The sequence below is a fragment of the Anolis carolinensis genome, chromosome 2 (assembly GCF_035594765.1).
Source record: "Anolis carolinensis isolate JA03-04 chromosome 2, rAnoCar3.1.pri, whole genome shotgun sequence".
NCBI classification, from domain to species: domain Eukaryota; kingdom Metazoa; phylum Chordata; class Lepidosauria; order Squamata; family Dactyloidae; genus Anolis; species Anolis carolinensis.
In genome coordinates this window covers 195805207-195830097 of record NC_085842.1, presented here as the reverse complement: position 1 = coordinate 195830097, position 24891 = coordinate 195805207, and the positions used below count along the sequence as shown (strand labels likewise).

General features: G+C 42.7%; 1 protein-coding gene across 3 annotated transcripts in view; it reads right to left on the bottom strand.

The window, feature by feature from the left end:
- The window catches only part of pde4a (phosphodiesterase 4A), a 588039-nt gene that overhangs the window by 126505 nt on the left and 436643 nt on the right, over positions 1–24891 (bottom strand). The window contains exon 2 of one of the 3 annotated variants that reach the window (XM_062974139.1): positions 22032–22963. The exons of the other annotated variants lie outside the window; for them this stretch is intronic. Coding sequence (XP_062830209.1) covers positions 22032–22276 — 245 coding nt within the window. The 5' untranslated portion in view covers positions 22277–22963. The remainder of the gene's footprint in view (positions 1–22031; positions 22964–24891) is intronic. 3 annotated transcript variants of the gene reach the window in all.

Genomic DNA, 24891 nt, shown 5'->3' with positions numbered 1-24891 from the left:
AGATACCAGAATCCCGCTGTCAGCATAGGTGTTCTGGCTAATGTAATTTTTAGAAAGTGACTTTTAGAAGCACTATTTTATTTTGCCTTCAAGGGAGGGCCATTTCAGTAACTGCACTGTTCATCTTCAGGGATGTTACACAAAGCACTCCCTAATCTATGCTACAAATCTCATTTACCCACAGGCCACATGGATTTTACTATTGCAACAGGTTTTCTAACATGGCTGGGGGAAAAGGAGGACTCTCAAAATGACATTGCAAGCATGAGTAATGCAGAAATGAAATTCTCCATAACAAACTTGGAGAACAGTAACATGGGAGACGATATTGCCTGGAACCTTGTTAAACTGCCAGGAACATCAGAGGTCTTTAGAAGCACAGCCCAGAAAAGTCACTTTCTGGGCTACTATTCCTAGAATACCCATAGCTAGTTGTTGGTTAGAGATTCTGGAATTTGTAGTTTAAAAAGCTTTAACTATTCCACATTTTAGCTAGAATGTGTGTAACCACGTGATCTATGTGATAATACAAATGGTGTCAAATATGCCAATTGCAATAGAATTGCTTGTACAGTAGAGTCTCGCTTATCCAACTTTCTGTATTATCAAACACAGTTTGCCTTTTAATAGTCAATATTTTTGTAGACAAATTTTCAATACATTGCGAAGTTTTGGTGCTAAATTTGTAAATACAGTAATTATTACATAACTTTATCATATATTGGACTGCTTTTTCTGTTGTAAAACATGATATTTTTGTGCTAATTTGTAAAATCATAACGTTATTTGACATTTAATAGGCTTTTCCTTAATCCCTCCTTATTATCCAACATTTTCGCTTATGCAACGTTCTGCTAGCCCATTTATGTTGGATAAGTGAGACTCTATTCCTCATTGAGGACTGCAGACATGGGCAGTGTGGGGCTGAACTCCAACACTAATGAGTCTGTATTTTTGTGATATGCCCCAACTTTAATAGTCTCTGTTAGGTCATCTTTCCTACTAGAGAGAGTTCAGTCTTGATTTGCTCTTGGACGCATTTATTGGTCTTTTCAGCAGTCCCCAGTATCCGCAAAACTTGTATCCAGCACAATATGTCAAATAAGTGGATTTTCTATCAGCTTTTTAAAAACACGATTGTCTGGATTTAAATGCAATTTGAATTAGCTCCAGTTTCTGCCAGCCTAGCAGTTCAAAAACATGCAAATGTGAGTAGATCAATAGGTACCGCTTTGGCAGAAAGGTAACGGCACTCCATGCAGTCATACTGACCACATGTATCAAAATACAAATGAATCCCCTACTTCTCCCTTCTGATAGCCTTTTTTCACTGTCCAGCATTCAAAGATAGAAATGTGAAATATGATGGCAAGGGGAATACTAACACATCCCTCTTTTCTTTGGAAAGTTAAAAACAACCCTGGGATATGTGGGAACTGGAGCAAGGCCAAGGAACTATGGGAGGGTGTTTTGTTTCTTTAAGAAAAAGTATTTCCTCTTCATCAAAACCTGCTCCCTGCTCCTAAGTGTGTTGTTGTATATTTAATCGGTGGGGCAAATAGTACGATAATTCAAGTGTGGAGATTGTGAGGCATAAATTAGAAGTCCTCCACCCCGTTTTCCAGTAACAGTGCAGCCTACCTCCACTTCCTTTCAACTGAAATCCGGTTACTGTGGAAGACCGAATCACATCTCCTTTGATTACGTCTGGCTGCTCCCTTGTTTGCACAAGCATAAAATCCACAGGGCAGCCACGTCATAATTGGACAACCGACTGTCTTCTGGCCTCCACTAAATCTCACGTCACAGCTGATTTCACCACAGTTAACATGAACCAAAGTTCTGTTTAAACCAGAATTTGTCAAGAGTCTCAAGAGTGATTTTACACACTGGCTAAAAGCTAATCACTATAGTTAAGGTCCAGGAGCCCCCAGTGGTGCAGCGGATTAAACCGCTGAGCTGCTGAACTTGCTGAATGGGAATGGGGTGAGCTCCCACTGTTAGCCCCAGCTTCTGCCAACCTAGCAGTTCAAAAACATGCAAATGTGAGTAGATCAATAGGTACTTCTTCAGCAGGAAGGTAACAATGCTCCATGCAGTCATGCCAGCCACATGACCTTGGAGGTGTCTACGGACAACGTCGGCTCTTCGGCTTAAAAATGGAGATGAGCATCAACCCCCAGAGTCGGATACGACTAGACTTAATGTCAGGGGGAAACCTTTACCTTTACCTATAGTTAAGGTTAGTGTCAGTGCAATCCTTCAAGACATTTAACTTCGAAAGGTTACTTTTTTTTTTTAGTAGTATAATTTCCACTCTCTGTCACAGCCCTGGAATGATTTTGGGAATCGCAGTCCCAAAAATAAAATTCTGCAGAAATGTGCAGGGAGCTTGGAAATGCACAGTCTTTCCCTTTCAGTTGAATCAGGAGCATGAAATGCCGATCAGCCTGAAATATATCCAGAACCTGAAATAAAGTTCCAAAACCAACCAATGATGCAGACAATGTTGCTTGCCTTACAAGTTTTGCCCTCCAAGGTGCCCAAGTCTATTTATACTGTGATGGATGAGCAATATTAATGTTTTCCTTCTGATAGAGTCAGAAATTATCCTGACTGAGGCCTCTTCTACATTGCCATATAATCCAGATTATCAAATCAGATACAGTGTTCCCTCACTTATTGCTGGGGTTAGGTTCCAGGACCACCCGCAATAAGTGAAAATCTGCGAAGTAGGGATGCTATATTTATACATTATTTTAGTAGTTATACACTATTTTAAGTCTTTATCAACCAATCGTGTGTTGATAAATCGCCTCCTTCTCCTCCTGTTGCCGCTTGGGCTCCTTTTCTCTCCCTTTGGCGTCTCCTTTCTCCCTTCCTTAGGCTGTAAATTGTAATTTTTTATGATTTATAATAGTCTTTTAGTTTATTGAAAAACCGAGAAACAGCAAATCCGCGAAAAGTGAACCGCGAAGTAGTGAGGGAACACTGTAATCCACATTATCTGCTTTGAACTGGATTATTTGAGTCTACACTGCAATATAATCCAGTTCAAAGCAGATAATCTGGATTTTATATGGCAGTGTAGAAGGGGCCTGAAGCTGGATCTACACTGTCCTGTAATCCAATTTCAGAAAGTGGATTGACTGCATTGAACAAGATTATATCGGTCTACAATGCACTATAATTCAGATCAATGTAGTTAATCCACATTCTGAAACTGGATTAGTGTAGATCCAGCCTGAGAGAAAAATGAGGAGTATGTGTATATTAAGTCATGATCTTGTTTCTTCCGGCAACCGCTGTTCTGTGCCTCTGCTTTTTCAGCCTGGACCTGGTTATCCCTTCTGCATGTCCAGGCAACTGGGCCAAATCCAAAACCCACACTCTTTGCCTTTCCTCTCCAACTCAGGCTGGATCTGACTAGGCCAACCCTGTTTTCCAGAATGTCTTGGAGGGAGTGGTCGTTTGGAATGGATTTACTTTAAGAAACACACACAGGTGAAACTTTGGGATGGACCATGAAGCAGATAGCTCCCTTCCCAACTTTCAAAAAGTAACCCAATAACACTATGTAACACAATTTGAAAAAAAAAATCTATTCCTGATTTGAAAGTGTTATTCCTGTTTAATTGTGCAGTACTTATTTTGAAAACAGTTGTTATCCTCCAGAAACTTCATTTTTCTGGCTGCCACTAACTATATTGAATTGGTGGAGACTCTATTGAAAAACTATAGCAAAATGCGCTGCAGGATGTCCTCCAAAAACAAAGTTTTAGCAGTTGAATAAACCTTTCCCACGTTTTTTATGATAAAGCCAATCAGAAAATGATATTTATAACCCAGGAACAAAAATTGTATTACATAGTGTAATAGATCTTAGAGGGTAAGATTTGATCAGTGGGAATTTACCATTCCTCTGAGGGTGAGAGAGTGTGACTTGTCCACAATTGCCCAGTGGTTGAGTGAGGATTTGAACCCTGAGCCCCCAGTGGTGCAGTGGATTAAACCCTTGTGCCAGCAGAACTGCTGACTTAAAGGTTGGGTAGCTGACCTGAAGGTTGTCGGTTCGAATCCAACCCGGGGAGAGCGTGGATGAATTCCCTGTATCAGCTGTATCAGCTCCAGCTCCCCATGCGGGGACATGTGAGAAGCCTCCCACAAGGATGGTAAAAACATCTGGGCAACCCTTGGGCAACATCCTTGCAGACGGCCAATTCTCTCACACCAGAAGCGACTTGCAGTTTCTCAAGTTGCTCCTGACACGGGAAAAAAAGTCTAGTCTAGGATTCAAACTGTAGTAACATGTGCTCTTTTTAACGCAATGTAAACTCAAACTCTATAATGTGTATTTAACATTGTTCTTTTTTCTTTTTTCTTTTTGCTCTCATGAGCCACATTTCTTTCTTACTTTATGTCTTAGGCTGGACCTACATTGTTATATAATCCAGATTATCTACTTTGAACTGGATTATTTGAGTTTACACTGCCATATAATACAGTTCAAATCAGATTGTCTGGATTTTATACGACAGTGTAGAAGAGGCCTAAATCTTAGAAAAGGATAGTTCAGAGGAACAGAAACTTGTAGATTTGGAGACCTTGGGACAATCTTATTGCTAGCCAGTACTTAGCCAGTATGTAGTATAATGCCAGGTTGTTGTTGTTGTTGTTGTTGTTGTGTTTTTTAGCTTTGTTTTAAAATACTTTACAACTTGTACCCTCGGTTTGCTTCTGACACACTAAATGAAAATAAATAAGTACTCAACCAACTAAATAAGCAATAGAGCATATCTGCTTGTTACACCAAAGATGCATATGCTTTTTTTTCCGTGTCAGGAGTGACTTGAGAAACTGCAAGTCGCTTCTGGAGTGAGAGAACTGGCCGTCTGCAAGGATGTTGCCCAGGGGACGCCCAGATGTTTTTATGTTTTACCAGCCTTGTGGGAGACTTCTCTCATGTCCCCGCATGGAGCTGGAGGCAGCAAACTTTGTGAAAAGTTGGCCATTTGCAACATTCACACTTGCCTCAAACAGACAAGAGTTCTTTCTCCCACTTTGGATATCATTCTCCCCCCATATATATAAACCTCACTTGACTAGTTTTCAACAGACCTCACAACCTCTGAGGATGCCTGCCATAGATGTGGGCAAAACGTCAGGAGAGAATGCTTCTGGAACATGGCCAGACAGCCCTGAAAACTCACAGCAACCCGTTTGTGAAATCTGCTTCTCCCCCCCCCCCAAAAGATATTGTACTGCCCTCTAGTGGGCCCTTCATGTTACTACACCCATGTTAATTAAGTTACTGGGAATCCTGAAATTGCTCAGAAACTCCACAGGGTTCCTTAATGAGAAGATCTGTAATGGTTGGAGAAACTTCCCTGGAAAAGCAATAGTCACATTACTGCCAATCTTCCACAGAATGTGCAGGCTCAAGAGATTTTCAAACTTTGCAGATCTTTGTGTTTTACTTAACTTAGTAAAGGTAAAAGTTTTTCCCTGGCATTAAGTCTAGTTGTGTCTGACTCTGGGAGGTGGTGCTCATCTCCATTTTTAAGCCGAAGAGCCATTGTTTTCTGTAGACACCTCCAAGGTAATGTGGCCGGCATGACTGCATGGAGCACCCTTACCTTCCTGCTGGAGCGGTACCTATTGATCTACTCACATTTGCATGCTTTCGAACTGCTAGGTTGGCAGAAGCTGGGGCTAACAGCGGGAGCTCACCCTGCTCCCCAAATTCGAATTGATGACCTTTTGGTCAGCAAGTTCAGCAGCTTAGTGGTTTAACCAATTGCACCCTATTAACTTAGGGATATTAAAATAGTTACCTGGCAGTAAGTCTCACTGAATCTAGTGATATTTACTTCTGAGGAGATCTGCCTTGGACTCTCTTAGAAGCTATATTATAAACATACAAGACTAGAGAAAATGCAGCTTCCCAGATGTTTCCGCAACCCTCTCCCAGGTTCTTTTCCCTACATACTAACATCTGGAGGGTCACACAGTTCTGAATTAATGAGTCAATGCTTCTTTTTAGTGTCAGGAACAACTTGAGAAACTGCAAGTTACTTCTGGTGTGAGAGAATTGGCCATCTGCAAGGATGTTACCCAGGGGACGCCCTGATGTTTTGAATGTTTTACCATCCTTGTGGGAGGCTTCTCTCATGTCCCGCATGGAGAGCTGGAGCTGATAGAGGAAGCTCATCCGCACACTCCTTGGGTTGGATTTGAACCGGCAACCTTCAGATCAGCAACCCAACCTTCAGGTCAGCAGTCCTGTTGGGCCAAGGGTTGGGCCAGGGGCTCCATGAGTCAATGCTATCACTCCATTTCAAGAACCATGATTGGAAACAGGATGAGAAACTCAGCACAGATAATTATATCTGCATTTTTGCATAGAACATCAAATGTGCATTCAATCTGAATTTCATACTGTGGAAGAAGGAATGCATACACTATAAAATTAATGCATTTTTACAACACTGCCAAGGCACAATGCTATAGAATCCTGAAGTTTGAATGTTTGCACCAACACTCTTTGGCAGAGAAGGCTAAAGGCCCAATAAAACTAAAGCTCCTAGGACTCCATAGCATTGAGTCATGTCAGTAAAATGGTGCCAAACAACATTCATTTACAGTGTAGATTTTCTTTTCATGTCAGGAGCAACTAGAGAAACTGAAAGTCATTTCTGGTGTGAGAGAATTGGTTGTCTGCAAGCACGTTGCCGAGGGGACGCCCGGATGTTTGATGTTTTACCATCCTTGTGGGAGGCTTCTCTCATGTCCCCGCATAGGGAGCTGGAGCTGACAGAGGGAGCTCACCCACTCTCCCTGAATTTGAACCACTGACCTGCCGGTCAGCAGTCCTTCTGGCACAACCCATTGCGCCACCGGGGGGATTCTACAATGTAGATGCACCCAAGGTTTCTCTCCGCTTCTCTCTCACACACTCACACAAACATTCACAGAATTTTTCCTACAAACAGAATAAAATATTTTTTGGTTTCAGGATTTTGAAAACTGAGGTGCATTTTCAATTCAAAGGCTCACGAGACTCGAGTAAATAGGGGGTATTTTCCAGGTAGGTTTACTCCTCAATTTATTGTTTCAATTTAGTGATCCTACCCATTGCCCTCTGCATCAAAACACACCCCAAAAGTTGAAATCAAAACTAGAAGAGACATGACATCCCTTCTATTTGCATTGGGTGAAAATGGGAATCCAGCCCCATTGCAGTTGCCATGTATTTGTGGTTCTCAACCTGTAGGTCCCCAGATGTTTTGGCCTTCAACTCCCAGAAATCCCAACAGCTGGTAAACAGGCTGGGATTTCTGGGCGTTGTAGGCCAAAAACATCTGGGGACCCCAGGTTGAGAACCACTGCCATATTGTACCCTATTATCTACCCAAGCACTTGGAAGGAAAGGAACTGCTGCCACCTAGTGGTTACAATGAATAGTGGCCAGCTGAGATCTTGAATGCTGTATTTGTTTGCACAGCAGGTGTGTTTGAGGCAAGGTGTCAGAAGGACACTCCAACCCCTACTATTTCATGACTTTAGGGGAGGAATGATTATTGCATGTGCTGAACCCAAGCAAGAATGGCTGCCAACAGCTGGCAAGAAGATGCACATCGGATCCAGAGACTCTTTGGGAATGCCAGAGCACATTCCAACTCAACATCTTCCATCACCCTGCAATGATGGGAACAGGCCTGGTTCCAATATCCCATGCTACAGAAAATACAACTCTTTCCCAGGCTGTCAGGAAAGGCTGAAAGAAAACCCACTAGCAAAGAAACACTGGGGGAAAAGGAGAGTTGGACATAGGATCCTTCAGGCTCCCGGCCTGGAAGGGGAAGCGGTTCAGCTTGTGGTTAAGGGAAGGCAGGATAGAAAACTTACTCCCTCCTGTGGTAGTTCTAAAATGATGCTCTCCTGCTCCCATGTAGAATCATAGAAGCATAGGACTAGACCAGTGGTTCTCAACCTGTGGGACCCCCAGATGTTTTCGTCTTCAACTCCCAGAAATCCTAACAGCTCTGTTTAGATTATCAGCCAACAAGCCAACACCTTAAATCAAGGAATAGCCTCCTAAGATCTATAGAGATACACGCAGGAAAATTTCAGCAAGCGAGAGCCCAAAAGTGGCAGGCTAAAACCCAGAAACTCAATCAGTGGCTGATACCAGATGAGAAACTCTTCCCCGGGCACACAGAAGACTGAATGACTTGCAAGGCGCTGAACAGACTGTGCTCTGGCACCATGCGAGGCAGGGCCAGAAATGGGGCTACAATGTGGAGTCCACAACGTGCGAGTGTGGAGAAGAGCAAACCACAGACCACTTATTACAATGTAGCCTGAGTCCTGCCACATGCACAATGCACAGCGACACCAGAGGCACTCCAAGTGGCCAGCTTCTGGTCAAAGGAAATTTAATATAATGCCATGTTTTTAACTTTGTTTGTGGTTTTTCTATATATGATAACGGTATTCTTGATTTGCTTAGGTAAGGTAAAGGTTTCCCCTGACGTTAAGTCCAGTCATGTCTGACTCTGGGAGTTGGTGCTCATCTCCATTTCTAAGCCAAAGAGCTGGCGTTGTCCATAGACACCTCCAAGGTCTTGTGGCCGGCATGACTGCATGACTGAATTGGCATGTTTTCGAACTGCTAGGTCTGCTCCTGGGATTTGAACCTGCGACCTTTTGGTGTGCAAGTTCAGCAGCTCAGTGCTTTAACACACTTAGCCACCAGGGCTCCTTCAATTTATAATAATAATAATAATAATAATAATAATAATTTTATTTTTATACCACGCCCCATCTCCCCGAAGGGATTCGGGGCGGCTTACATGGGGCCAAGCCTGAACATCAACAATATAAAAACAAAGCAATAAAACAAATGAATCAACAACAACAATAAAACAGTAAAACAGGTCATTAAATCACATACGAATATAATGATAAAATTTAGGGTTGGCTCCAAAATATACTGGGCCAAAAGTGCAATTATATCAATATCAACGGGGGGGGGGGGGGGGGGTGGTTACCCGAGCAATCATTCTCATTAACGTGCTGTGGAAGGCGTATAGAAGGGACTATTCCTAGATGGCAAGGATTAAACCTACTGTGGAGATCAGTCTCCAAAGGCCTGTTGAAAGAACCAAGTTTTCAGGCTCTTCCGGAAGGTGAGGAGGGTAGGGGCCTGCCTGATATCCTTGGGGAGTGAGTTCCAGAGACATATTTATTTATGACATGATAAATAAATAACCCTAAGCCTTCCTCCTTAGTTAAAAATAGTTTAAGCCGGCAAACATAATTGTTGTTAACCAGGTGATTTGCCTGTTCAATGCTTTGTTTGCCTTTCTTGGGGAAATTTGCAGAGTATTTTTGCTGTGGCTGGCACCCGGTTAGGGTGGTTACGTGTGCACTGCCAGATAGCAGCTTCTGGAAAAGAGAACATAAATCTGTTCATGATAATTTATATGCAAAAGATGCTTACTGAGAAATAATGTATCCAATTAAGACTTTGCAAAAGGCAAGCCAAGTCCTTTTCATTCAAATGGCTCTGGACAATTACTTCAAATAATAATTTGCACCCACTCCAAATTACTCCAAATGTTCTTCAGTTAACTTCCCACCAATCGATTTCAAATGAATTATTCCACCACCTCAGTGTCTTGTAAAAACTATGGGCATGTTTGAGGATTTACAAAGGCTTCCCAAGCCAAATATCAATCCAGAAGACAATGTAAATCTTTCCCATTGCTCCCCCTGAACCAATTGATTTTAGGCACCAAACAACTCAACTGAGGTGGGTGAAGAGCTGGACATTTCTTATTACACCTCAGGCAACATAAAATCTTGGCCCAACCCTTCCTCCAATAGAGTAAACCCTGCCTTTAACAAACAAACCCTGCAAGCCACATGTTCCTTCAGGCAGTCATTGTGCCTAGAAAGAAGCCTCTCTCATGTGGCAATCAGGGCTTTGTATTTCTCTGACGTAATCTTTCTTCTGCAAAATCGGCTACTTCAGGACTGCAACCTCAACTTAAAGAGTAAAAAGGGAAATATGGGCAGGAAGGGAAGATCAGGATTTCCAACACCTTGGTGGCTCAAGATTTATCCCTCAAACAGAGAGACAAATAGAGATTGGCAAAGTATGTGTGTTGTACTACCGTGTTTCCCCGAAAATAAGACAGTGTCTTATATTAATTTTTGCTCCCAAAGATGCTCTAGGTCTTATTTTCAGGGGATGTCTTATTTTTCCATGAAGAAGAATTCACATTTATTGTTGAACAAAAAATGGACATTTATTATATACTGTACAGTAGTTGTCATCATAAACCAGCATAACCAGACAAACTGTGAATCCTATCAAGAATTTCTTGTTACTATCAATATTTCCATGTACAACACTTTATGGTACGTACATTTACCGATCCTGCATGCTCAGGTGTTCTGTTTGGCGGGCATGCTTCCAAACAAGAACTTTGCTAGGTCTTACTTTCGGGGGAGGCCTTATATTTAGCAATTCACCAAAACCTCTACTAGGTCTTATTTTCTGGGGATGTCTTATTTTAGGGGAAACAGGGTATGAAATATGGTGGTTGTATATGTTGTCGAAGGCTTTCATGGCTGGAATCACAAGGTTGTTGTGTAGTTTCCGGGCTGTATGGCCATGTTCCAGAAGCATTTTCTCCTGACATTTCGCCCACATGCATACTCAGAGGTTGTGACGTATATTGGAAAAAACTAAGGAAGAAAGGTTTGTGGAGTGTCCAGTATTAAAAAAACTCTAAAATTATTTAACAGTAATAAGGAACAGCACTCTGAAAACAGAGGAATTCCAGACATGAATCAATCAGGGGCAACTAACACCTCTGAACAAAAGATTCCCCCAGGCAGGAAGAAGCCAGGACATGAATCTGGCAAGGCCATTAATGCTAATCAGGGTGATTCATTACAACATTCACACTAGTATATAACTTTTTTGAAAAGTTGGATATTGAAAAGCAGGGAGTACACGCAGCAGCAATTCTGTTCAGTGCCAATGTTCATTTATGCAAAATTCAAAAAAAGCTGCAGGTAACAACACAACCATTCTAGTCTCAGTAAGCTCAATACTCAATTTTATTATTATCTGAAAATGCTCACACATACAGAGGGACTGTATTAATCTAAACAAAACTGTAATCGTGGCAACTGAGCTCCTATTTATAGCAACGGGTTGTATCGTAAGCCAGAATGTACATTGGTATCACATCAAAGATTACATCAGTTGCAACAGCCAAGGAAATTGAAGCACAATCTAATGCTTGATTAGAAGCATACATCAGCAATTAAAACCTCTGGCAAAGAAGCTCTTTTGAACATGTCTTTTGGCGGTTTATGGGCATTATAGTCAGGCTCTGGCTAGGGGGATGCTGGGAACTATATTCCCATGTTATTTGGGAAGTTGTCATCCTAAAAAGTAACTTTCCTGGTTTCTGTTCTGGATGTATAGCATGATGAGACAGACCTAGCAGACAAGATGCTGGAGAGCAAGTCCTAGTTTAACTGACAACGGTCTTGGACAGCAACGGCTCCCAAAGTGATCCATTCAAAGTGGAATCAGGTGTCAAACTGGGATGTGTTATTGCCCCAACATTATTTTCCATCTTCATCTCTATGATACTTCATCTTGTTGATGGGAAGCTTCCCATCGAAGTGAAAATCATCTATCAGACAGATGACAAGTTTTTTAACCTCAGCAGACTGAAAGCCAAAACCAAGATCACAACATCTGTTATAGAACTGCAATAGGAAGCTCATTTTGAAACCATAGCTGTACAGCCACTTTCTGTTTGACCAAAGTCAACAGAAGTATTTGAGTGGGGATGGACCAAGACATTTTGCTGCCTAAAGCACAGTAACAAATGGACCAATGGTGCCCAGCTCTCAATGCGAATCTAGTTATTTTGATGCATGTGACAAAAAAATCCTCCTAAGCTCCTCTTCCCTTCCAAGGCAGGCAGGATGCAATTGTAACAAATTAAAGAGCTTAACAATTGACCTTGAAAACCAGCTCCCCGAGGTGGCTGCCTCACCCTTGCCGAAGGGCAGGGCCACTCGTGATCAGAAGAAACAATGCCCTTTTATCATAGTATTTTTCATCGTGGAGAGAATGGGTGGGGGTGAATGCTATCATCTGCCTGCTGTTGAATTAAATATCGAGCAAACAAATCTGTAAGCAGGTAAAGTTCACTAGATGAAGATGAAAGATAAGCCACATGCAATACAATCTCCACACTGGAATATTACATTACGGTATAACAATGCTCAGCTCAAAGTCTTGGTAGTGAGGGTTGATCTGAGAAGAGCCCCTTAAATTTAAAATGGTTTATCTTGAAGAATGCTGTTTCTACATACTTGTGCTTGAAGAGAAGCAGTTCAAAGCAGATAATCTGGGATCATATCCTGGGATATAGGGAAGTATAGATCCAGACTAAGCCTGTTGCTTTCAGGGCTGTAGAGGATGCTGGCCTGACCCAAGGCCAGTGTTAAATGAAGCTTGTGCTGCCAAGTCAGTTGTCTTTTTGAACAAGGAAAGAAAACAACCTTGTATTGCCAATCAGTGCAAAACTGTACATGGTGTTTAGCTTCTTGGATTTCATCCCATTAATCGAACAATTTCTATTGGGTTTACTGGGTAGGGAATTTGGGGGCAAATAGTCCAGAAGATTTCTACTGTAGCTTCACAGGATCCAAACTAGAAAGTCCCCCCCCCCTCTGGTTCCCAAACTGTGGTCCGTGGACCACCTGTGGTCCCCAAGAACTAAAATATGGTCTGTGGCCTCACCGTTACTACACCATTGCAATGAGAGCAACTGATCTCATGAAACCCTCCTATAGTGTCAAGGCAACGGGGATGTCAGGAAGGGAGAGGCTGACTACCCACAAAAGGTGCGACAACAAGCCTCCTGACTGCTGCTTCTCCTCCTCCTCCTCCTCCTCCTCCCTCCCCTTGAACGGAGCCATTCCATGTGGCACCTGGAAGCCTTGGTGTCTTGATTTTTAGGCCAGTTCCTGGGGCTATTTGGTGTGCTGATTCAGAAAATTGCACTGGATAGACCACATCAGCTCTTGATTATGAAATATGGTTTTCTGTGGGCGAGCAGATGGCGACTACTGGATGGCATATGTTCTGTATCAGAAACTACAGCTGATGTGGTCTATCCAATGCAATTTTCTGAATCAGCACCCCAAATAACCAAACTGAATCTAAAGTTGACAAAAAAACTGATTCGCAACCCTTTTGGTATTAATGTTGGAGAGTGGTCCCTGGTCAAAGTGGTCCCTGGTCAAAAGAAGGTTGGGAATCACTGATCTATCTGATCTGTCAGAAAACATGCTGGCCCAAGGAAGACAAAGTCAACAATGGCCACTAGTGGGAAATGTGTATGTTTGAGGGAACACATTTCAGATTGATTTAACACAGGCTTTCATGGATTTCAATTTGATTTCTTCATATGAGCTGATGGAGTTAAACCACAGGTACATGAGCAGTTACAAAGTCATGGGGTGGGATCAGAAAGGAATAGGACACAAAAAGATGCAATTTGCGAGATTGGCTATATCAAGTAGAAATTACATATGAAATTTAAGCAGCCATTAAGAAGTTCCCTCTCTTCATTGCCTACCAATCCTTTTTCCAACCACAACAGTGCCTGATACACACATTTAGAAATACAGAGCCTCTCAGTCAGATGCATTTACAGAAAACAAGAGCAAACAGTTGACAGATAATGCTGTTATTGTGTGCCTTCAAGTCATTTCGACTTATGCAGACCCAAGGCGAACCTACCACAGGAGTTTATGGGGCCTTTTTTTCATGTGAGGACAATTTGAGAAACTGCAAGTCACTTCTGGTGTGAGAGAAATGGCTGTCTGCAAGGACATTGCCCAGGGGACACCCAGATGTTTTGATGCTTTTACCATCCTTGTGGGAAGCTACTCTCATGTCTCCGCATGAAGCTGGAGCTGATAGAGGGAGCTCATCCGCACTCTCCCCAAGTTGGATTTGAACTGTCAACCTTCAGGTCAGCAACCCCATCTTCAAGTCAGCAGTCCTGCCGGAATAAGGATTTTACCCACTGGGGGCTGAGAGTGTATGACTTGCCCATGATCACACACTGGGTTTCTGTGAATATTCTGGGAATCCGCCTCTGGTTTTCAGAGTTGTAGTACACCACACTGGTTCTCATAGGTAACATCTAGACTCCTAAAACTGCAAAGGGTGTCATATGCAATGACATACAGCAATGAAGATGGCTCAGAGACTCTGAGAGGCTATTTACTGCTAACAACCAAAGCAACAACTCTTACCTAATAAGTAAGAATGGTTATCCACTGTGTCCTAGGCCAACATTCAAAATATGATCCTGAGAACAGAACAACTTCTGTTTTTCATTAGATGGGACACTGGGAACGAAGGGGAGCTGGGAAATTAACAGAGAGGAGCAGAGTCAGATGTCAGCAGAGAACAGATGATTGCAAAAGTCAAGAGAAGTTTTCTTTAAAAGGAAAAGAGGAAGAAAAGGTCAAGGAGAAAAGGGACATGATTAAGTTCATGGAAAAGCAAAGGCCATTCCTGACAAAGGAAGAAGGAAAATGAAAAGGCACAGACCATGGATATAGGAACAAGGACTGCAAGCAGGCAAGCTTTTGTAGAACTGAGGGTGGATCTACATTGCCCTGTATCCCAGGATCTGATCCCAGATTATCTGCTTTGAACTGGATTATATGAGTCTACACTGCCAGATAATCTGGGAGAAGCAGATAATCTGAGATCAGATCCTGGGATATAAAGCAGTGTAGATCCAGTATGATGGAGGTGAGAAGGTGCATAAAGAGAGAGGAGAGGTGCAAGGACAGAAGCCACAGTAGCGCAGCGTGTTAAACCATTAGCTGCAGGAAATCTGTCGACCGGAGGGCTGACAGTTCAAAGCAGCGAGTTGAGGTGAGCTCCCAACTGACAGCCCTAGCTTCTGCCAACCTAGCAGTTTGAAAGCATGCAATGCGAGTAGATCAATAGGTACTGCCTCAGAGGGAAGGTAAAAGGGTGCCTCGTGTAGATATGCAAAACATGCTGGCAACACGATTGGAGATATCCAGAGGCTGGATGGACCATCTGTCGGGGGTGCTTTGAATGCGATTTCCTGCTTCTTAGCAGGGGGTTGGACTAGATGGCCCATGTGGTCTCTTCCAACTCTACTATTCTATGATTCTATGATTCTATGAATAACAGGGTCCTTGGCATGGAAAATGGAACAAGAACACCTCCCCATGGCCGGAGTTGAGCATTGCTTCCATGCACCGGAGATGAAAAAGGGGGAAGACCTTTACCTCTGTCTGTGTACTGTATGTCGTTGTGTAAAAGGCATTGAATGTTTGCCTTATATGTATACTGTAATCCGCTCTGAGACCCTCCAGGGAAATAGAGCAGAATATAAATAAAGTGTATTAGTAATATTAAACTTGAAGCTATTGTAAATAGAGATGTAAGGTTGAGAATTTTAAACAATTGGAATATTCAGGGTTTTTTTTTCTAAAGAAAAAGTTGAAGAAATGTAGTATCAGCACCATTTACAGATTGAAGATCTATTTGTTTCTTTAAGAACATAAAATGGGGTATGTACAGCTTGGTTTAGTATAAAGGTGCTAGGACTAGTATAAAGTTAAGTTTATTCGGAAATAAATACATTTTTTGGTGTGTGCCTGAGAATCATTTTCATTTCCAAAAGTGAATCCAACCTGGGTTATTTCTAGAGATGGGAGTGTATGAGTTACCCCAGGTCATTTACTGGGTCTCCATGGCTGAATGGGAAAATCAAACCCTGGTGTCCAAATTCATAGGTCAATGCTCAAACCACTGCACCATGCTATCTCTTTAAGGAACACCTGAACTGCAAGGAACCTCTTTGGTTTTGCCAGTTTATGAGAATCAAGCAGCAGAAGGAACCATCAACTTTACCTAAACAAAGAAAATTACTTTGTGTTGTCGAAGACTTCGATATCTGGAATCACTGGGGTGCTGTGAGTTTTCTGGGCTCTATGGCCTAGTACCCATTCTAGCATCTCCCAAAAAAAGGATTCCCACAGACAGGAAGCAGCCAGGCTTTGAAGCTGCAAGGCTATTCAATGCTAATCAAGGTGGCCAATTGCAACATTCACACTTGCCTCCAACAGGCAAGAGTTCTATTCCCATCCTGGACATTCCACAGATGTATAAACCCCACTGGCCTTGTTTCCAACAGACCTCACACCTCTGAGGATGTCTGAACAGGAGTGTTAGATTGGATATTGGGTGAGTTGGGTTCAAGTAATCACTAAGCCACAAAACGAACTGGATTGCCTTTCGCTGGTTACTTCCTCTTAGAAAAACTATCAGGGATTTCACATTTTTCTACCTCTTTTGTCAGTAGAATTATGCTTAGCGTTTGGAATTTGTGGGGTTTGATTCCAGGACCCCCTTTGCATATCAAAATCTGTAGATGCTCAAGTCCCTTTCTAAACACTGGCATAGTAAAATTACATCACATGTACCTCAAGCAGACAAGAGTTATTTCCCCCACCCTGGACATTCCACAGATATATAAACCTCACTTATTTAGTTTCCAATAGACCTCACAACCTCTGAGGATGTCTGCCATAGATGTGGGTGAAACGTCAGGAGAGAATGCTTCTGGAACATGGCCATACAGCCCAAAACACTCACAACAACCCAAAATTACATTCCTTACATAAAAAGATAACAACTCAAATGAATGCCAGAGAGAATCTGATGAAACTGTAAAATAGTATGGGGCTACAGCAAGGTATGCCTACACAGCAGCATAATGCTTCACACACACGAAAAGCAAGGTTTGCTCTTTTTTTATCCCCCCCCCCCCCCAAAAATATTTGTAAGCTGTGGTTGGCTGAATCTGTGGATGCAGAAGCCACTGATATGGAGGAGTGACTGAATTAAATTATGCTTTAACCCAGCTTTCCCAAACTGATGCATAGCTAGGTCAACAAAGAGATTATGGGAGTTGTAATCTATTAGAAGCCTCCGGTGGCTCAGTGTGTTAAAGCACTGAGCTGCTGAACTTGCAGGCCGAAAGGTCCCAGGTTCAAACCCGGGGAGAGGAGTGAGCGCCTGCTGTTAGCTCCAGCTTCTGCCAACCTTGCAGTTCGAAAACATGTAAATGTGAGTAGATCAATAGGTACCGCTCCAGTGGGAAGGTAACGGCGTTCCATGCAGTCATGCCAGCCACATGACCTTGGAGGTGTCTATGGACAACAGTCTGACACGACTGGACTTAATGCCAGGGGAAACCTTTACCTTTACCTAGTCTGTTAGGAAATTGGGTAAGGCATAACTAAGGACTTTCATTGACCGGGGGGGTGGAGAAACCTTTTAATGTACAATTATACATGATGCACATTCATATTATGTACATTCAGAGCTTGGAAAAGTTATTTGGATTATTTTCTTATTTAGGTGGACGGACTATATCTTCCAGAATCTCTCTATAGAAGCACCAGTTCAGTTCCTTCAAGCAATAGGAAACAATATATGGTTTCAGAAAGTCATGCACTTTTAGAGGAGTCTGGATTTTGCAGCCCTCAAAAGCAACACCTCCAAACTCTGTATATCCACCCATATTTTAGGGTTTCTAGAAGTCCATTCAAGTCCATTCATTGTTGTCAGCAGACTATCCTAAAGAAATGTTATTCAATGGATTTAGGTAAAAGGTAAAGGTTTTCTCCTGACATTAAGTCCAGTCGTGTCCGACTCTGGGGGTTGTGCTCATCTCCATTTCTAAGCCGAAGAGCCGGTATTGTCCGTAGACACCTCCAAGGCCATGTGGCCGGCATGATTGCATGGAGCGCCATTACCTTCCTGCCGGAGCGGTACCTATTAATCTACCCGCATTTGCATGTTTTCAAACTGCTAGGTTGGCAGAAGCTGGGGCTAATAGAGAGAGCTCACCCCGCTCCCTAGATTTGAACCTGCAACCCTTCGGTCAGCAAGTTCAACAGCTCAGTGGTTTAATCCCCTGTGCCACCGGGGGCTCCAATCATATCCAATGGATAGTGTAAATTTCCTCCCAATGGTTCTGTTTGTTCCTTGCATCTAATCTGGCGTTCATGTCCTCTAAGGAATACTGTGTTAGTCATGTGATTGCTCAAGGATATTTTGCAGAACACTCTGACCCAAAGAAATCTGTGTACAGATCTCTGGCTCTTTTCTGAAAGAGGTCCTTCTGAATTTCCAGTCAAATCCTTTCTCTTTAGCAGGATGTTTCTTTTCAGGGGAAATCTCTCATCCTTGAAGATTTTCTAATGTACTTAGGGGCTCACAGCAAGATTAGTACAAAGGGAGGGCAGGATTTTGTACAAAAATACCATTATCGTTGTAAGCTTGCAGGATAGTCAAGTCCCGGGCTGGGTCAGCAAATACAGAATGTCCTTTTTTACCACTTCCCCAGCACCCGCTCTCCCTGCTGTTTTCGGGTCTTCCAGGACTGAGTACATTCCTCGGGTCAACCACATCACTGCTCAAATGCAACATCTGATATGTTGAACAAGCTGTGGAATTTAATTTTTTTGCTTTTATCTTTCAGACATGGTTAGAAAAATGTTGGGCTACAACTGAAAGGCTTTCTGATGGTCAGGAATGGGCATACCAAAGGTCTACACAATGTCCCTCTCCCTCTGGTCACTAGCCAAGGTGGGGCAGAGGTTAACATGCTGGGCCAAATCTTGGGTGGTGTGGGTTCAAGTCCTACAGAAACTTACTGGGTGGCCTTGGACATGTCATTTTTTTCTCAATTAGAATGTAGGATTCTAGCCAGGTCAGGCCAGGCCAAGCCAGTCAGTTACTTACAGTAGTCTAAAGTAATGTACTACCCATGGATGACAGCATCCAGATTTATCTTTTCCAATGTCATAGAAAATGAGGGGACGTTGCAGATCACATACACATGTATATGATCTGACAGATGCTCCTTGCATCCTTACTAGCATTGCCAAGAACTTTCTGATCATGGAGTGCAGTTGCTTAGGGTACATTTTGCTAGAGATCTGACGGCACACAGCAGTAGCAGCGATTCATATATATAAATGAATGAGACCAATGATTTCCCCAATACATTTATGTCCTATTGTCCAGGGTACACTGCAATTGCTATTCAAACGTCTCCACTGTCTCTTCTGAAATCACATTCCCCCCACTCTTTCACAGATGAAAACCAGGACACGTATGGCCATGATAGCAAAAATTGAGAAAAGACACACGAGGAGGAACACGGAAGATAGAAGAGACTGCAGAAGTCTGCTTTTGCCTGAGTCTACTGAGAAGGAACAGATTTTGCCTCTCTTCTGTGCTGAGTTGACTGAATGCAAACTACATTTGCAGTTTGAACTCAGTTTCAACAACAGAAGTAAGCTGACGAGAGAGAAACTGGAACATTTTAAAAACAGCTGAAAATGTGGAAAGATGGAGGGTTACTCAATATAATTCCTGCCAAATCCAGACCATTGTAAAGCATGAAATTATGCCTTCCCATGAAAATAAATCTGCAAAAGAATCTAACACAAGGCAGGCAAACTGAAAGCAGCAAATATTTTTAACCACGCAGGTCTGAGCCATTCAATAATAATAATAATAATAATAATAATAATAATAAGAAGAAGAAGAAGAAGAAGAAGAAGAAGAAGAAGAAGAAGAAGAAGAAGAAGACAGAAGGCCTGATCCTTGCAGCCCAGGAGCAAGCCATCAGAACAAATGCAATGAAAGCCAAGATCGAAAAAATCAGCTGATGATCCAAAATGCAGACTGTGCAAGGAAACCGATGAAATCATTGATCATATCCTCAGCTACTGTAAGAAAATCGTACAGACAGACTGCAAACAGAGGCACAACTATGTGGCCCAAATGATTCATTGGAACTTATGCCTCAAGTACCACTTCCCAGCAGTAAAGAACTGGTGGGATCACAAACCTGCAAAAGTATTGGAAAATGAGCACGCAAAGATTTATTTATTTATTTATTACATGCATTTATACCCCACCCTTCTCCCCGAGGGGACTCAGAGCGGCTTACATTCTGCCACAAGGGCCAACAACAAATATACTATAAAACAAACAATTAAAACATAATAAAAAGTATACAAAAATTAAAACGCTGCAAGGCAGCGATATTGCACCATCCTCAGTCATTCAATACTGCTACAATTACAGATTTGCGACCCGATTACATGAGCCAATGAGCTTATTCGCTGAATGCCTGGGCGCAGAGCCAAGTTTTTAGTTTTCTTCTAAATCCCAGGAGGGATGGGGTTTGCCGGATATCGCTGGGGAGGGAGTTACTGTGGGACTTCCAAATCCCGACTGACAAAGTTCTGGAACACAACACACCAGACATCGCAGTTGTGGAAAAGAAAAAGGTTTGGATCATTGATGTTGCCATCCCAGGTGACAGTCGCATTGACGAAAACCAACAGGAAAAACTCAGCCGCTATCAGGACCTCAAGATTGAACTTCAAAGACTCTGGCGGAAACCAGTATAGGTGGTCCCGGTGGTGATGGGCACACTGGGTGCCGTGCCAAAAGATCTCAGCTGGCATTTGGAAACAATGGACATTGACAAAATCACGATCTGCCAACTCCAAAAGGCCACCCTACTGGGATCTGCGTGCATCATCTGAAAATACATCACACAGTCCTAGACACTTGGGAAGTATTCGACTTGTGATTTTGTGATACGAAATCCAGCATATCTATCTTGTTTGCTGTGTCATAAAATAATAATAATAATCATCATCATCATCATTTTTAACCCGCTCCCTCTCCCCAAGGAGACTTGGGGCGGCTTACAATAACCACAGATACAGAAAATAATATAAGCAATAAACAACAAACAGCAATAAACAAGTATCACTTCAAACAGTTAAAATGACACAATAGTATAAACATTAATAAATAACAGATTAAAAACTATTTGCCCTCTAAAAACAGTATAAATATAAATACAGTTCAAACCAGTCAGTTCATGTCACCAAGGTATCCAGCATTATGATTAGAGTTCTAATGATCATTCAAGTCCTGTCTGATAGGTTAGGTTACGCTCTAGCCATTATCAAAAGCCTGCTTAAATAGCCAGGTTTTCAACTCTTTCCTAAACGTTAGAAGAGTGGGCACCCTGGCCATATTCCGTAAAGACTTGAAAACATGGATGTTTCAATGTGCTTTTGAATAAATCAGCTAGCATTATCACTGTACAGTCCTAATTTGCTCTTGTTCAGTTTTCAGCACTTTATCCCACTCCTGGTCCTATTATCCGTGTTTGCATAAGCCTGTCCTTCCCATGCAATTGAATAGCCCCACTTTTGTCCTGTAATCGATGGTGTTGTGTGATTCATTTTAAGATGTTTTAAATATTTTGTTCTGTTATGCATTTTAATCTTGTATTGTGTTTTAATTGTATGTTGAACTGCTGTTCTCTGGGCTTTGTCCCCATGTAAGCTGCCTCGAGTCCCTTTGGGGAGATGGTGGCAGGTTATAAGAAACATATTATTATTATTATTATTATTATTATTATTATTATTATTATTATTATTACTTATGGAGAATATTCCAGAATTGGGGGCCACTACCAAGAAGGCCCTCTCCTTTGTCCCCACCAACCTCGCTTGTGCAGGAGGTGGAATCGAGAGGAGGGCCTCTCTAGCTGTTCTTAAGGCCCGAACAGGTTCATAAGGAGAGATGCGGTCACATAAGTAGGCAGGACCCGAGACGTTATAGGGCTTTGTAGGTAATAACCTGCACTTTGAATTGGGTCCGGAAGCATTCAAGGATATGCATTTTAGGGAAGGGTTGTTAGAAACGTGTTCAAGGGTTCAGATGAACTTCCGTCATGCTAATTTGCCCCATTGTTGAAACATAGGCCTACTTGGGAATGTCTAAGTCCCCACAGAGATTTAAAATGATTTCTTACCACGAAAGACCCCTCCTTTTCCATGAGAAATCCTGGGGGTGCCTGTTCGTCCTTATCTTCATGACGTAGTTGGGAGAACGGGGAGAGAAGTAGAGTGGAGACTGTGGAGGCTTTGAGGGGGAATCTTGAGAAGCTGGGACTTGAGAGGTACTGGCATCATTGGGCAGGAAGGCATCATCATCTGAACTGTCTTGCAGGGCTGTCTCAGGAATGCTAGGGAGTTTGGGGCGCTTATTTTCAGACATGACAGGTTTCTTTTGCAAGAAAAGAAACCTGTGGGAAATGGATAGGGCAACAGAAAAGGCCAGTTCTTCAAACAGGCCGACAGCAGAAAGAGCTCCAAAAGCCGCACATCGTGTGTTCAGGCAGGAGGGGTGCGGGACTGAGGTTTTTAAAAAGGGATTCAAACAGAAAATCGGCTCAGAGATGTGGAGAGGGTCCCTGCCTCCCTCTCTTATTTCCCTAGAGGCAAGGGTCAGACTCCCATCCAGTCTGCCGCAGCCGCAACAGCAGGAAGTGGCATTTTAGCCACACCAATGGCTCTGATGTAGAGGGCAGGGATGTCTTTTTCTTTTTCTTCAGGGAAGGAGAGATGGAAAATTGTTGTAAAAATTCTAAAGAGGATGCCAAGGGCAGCCCTGACTTCTCTCTTGCGTCTCGTCTCCTCTTTTTGCTGACTCCTTTCTTTGTCTTGTCCCTGGTTCAGACTGCCCACAACCCAGAGCCTCCTGCTTCTTTCTGCTCAAGTATCCACAACACCACGGCCCTTCCCAGCTCTTTATGGCAATCCCACCACGTCCGTCTGCTCTCTTCCAAAAGGGAGTGAAGGGGCCCCCCTCTGAAAGCAGAGAGTCCGTCCACGCTCGAAGGAACTCTAGCTGCCAAACGTCCCACCGGCGGCAACGACGACGGGCAGCAACAACAACAGGAGCCTAGAAAAATCAGGGACAGAAAGAGCCAGTCGTGTAGGTTTTGTGCCAGACTTCCTCTTGCAGCTATGTTGCTTACTGCTAATTGTGTAAACGCTTATCTCGATCTCTTGGCCCTCCCAGCCAGAAGAGCCAGTCAGGCAATTTGTGGGCAGGAACAGGCCAGGTGGAGAGTCTTCCCCTTCCTGCAAGCAGGCACTCGGGCCAATGGGGACCACAGATGAGAGGAACCACAACCAAATCAATGAGTTTTGACTGAGAACTGGGGAGGGTTTTATTTCTGCTTTTTATAAGGCAGGGAGTTTGGGGCCAAGGCACACAGGAAGGAAGACAATGTGGAGCTCAGGCCCATGTGAATAGTGGAATGGGGTGAAGAGTATCTGTACATGTGGGTACTAGAATCAGGACAAAAATAAGTTTGATCAGACACTGTTTTTTTGTTCTTTTTCTTGCTTGAGTTTCATGCAAATGGATTGGCTAACTGAGAGATTTGGGGAGTTGCAATAAAAAATTATAACTTCTCCAGGCTTTATCCCCAGACATTATAACATGGGAAGGAGACATAGTTGAACATTTTCTTTGTTCATTCATTTATTCATTCATACATACATCCTTCTTTCCTAGTATGATATGATCCCAAATTTCACATAGGTAAGTGAGCCCATAGATAACAGCAAACCCTATTAATTTCAATGGGAGAAATGGCAACAGCATTGAGAAGAGGGCATGGCTATTCCGGAGGCCCTATGTAAATTAGGGAAATCATGGGTAAGTCCATCAGTTCCGGAGACGCAGGGGTTGTACTATAGTTTTAACCACATCTTGCTGTCCAGTAAAAAGTGTTCAAGGTGGCTAACAATACTATAATAGAGATGTAAGATTTACATACACTAAAATACAGTGTCACAAAAACTTACTTGAGAAAAGGGCATCAAAGTTGACCAATTAAAAAGTCCCTCTCTATTGATGAAACAGACTAGGGTCTGTTTAATTTCTGGATTTTCTCCATTGCTGTAACTCACTTTTGGTCCTTTTGGTGACATTCCTATTCTCACAAGGGGATTTACTGGCAAGTACTATTCCATTAGATCAGTGGTTCTCAGCCTGTGGTCCCCCAGATGTTTTGGGCTTCAACTCCCAGAAATCCTAACAGCTGGTAAACTGCTGTTGTAGGCCAAAACACCTGAGGACCCACAGGCTGAGAACCACTGCACTAGATGATACTGGATACTCTATGAGTCTTCACGAACTTAGGTTACCTGTCTGTTCTTGGCCTGGTATATACTGTGGATATTTCTAGACCTGAGATTCCTGCTGCTTTACTTTACAGGGCATTTTGTAGATACCTGACTTTTCCCACTTAATATATTTTGCATAGCAATGAAACAAAGGATCTAATGTAACATACAGGTTTTTGTGTAGGACTAGGATTCTGGGACACCAGGGTTCAAATCCCCACTAAGCCATGGACACCCACTGGACGACCTTGGGGAAGTTACATTCTCTCAGCCCAACTCTGCAGAAGGTGCTTCAGCTGTACTTCACCAAGAGGAAAATCAGCCTGTTTAGCAAGCCTTGCAAATGCTAATTTTGTTATCAGTAAAAAATGGTTTCTATATCTATTTTATAGAGCTAAATACCTGGGATCACATAATAATTTCTGCCCATAAAGTCCTGTTCTACATCATCTCATGGCAATCCTTACAGTAATCCTTTAAAGTAGGACTCTTTCTGCAGACATATGGGAGTTGGTGGGCTAAGAGGACTGCGGCTACCACTCATATCTGGTTACCAAAATTTGGCAAAATGTCCATGCTTGGAATGTGTTTAATTCAAGGTATTCATCTTTTATACCTTGGAAGAGAGGCAGATTGGCCATCTTGGATAGTCAAACTGAGGCCTCAAGACCGATGGATTCAGGCCCAGGGCCT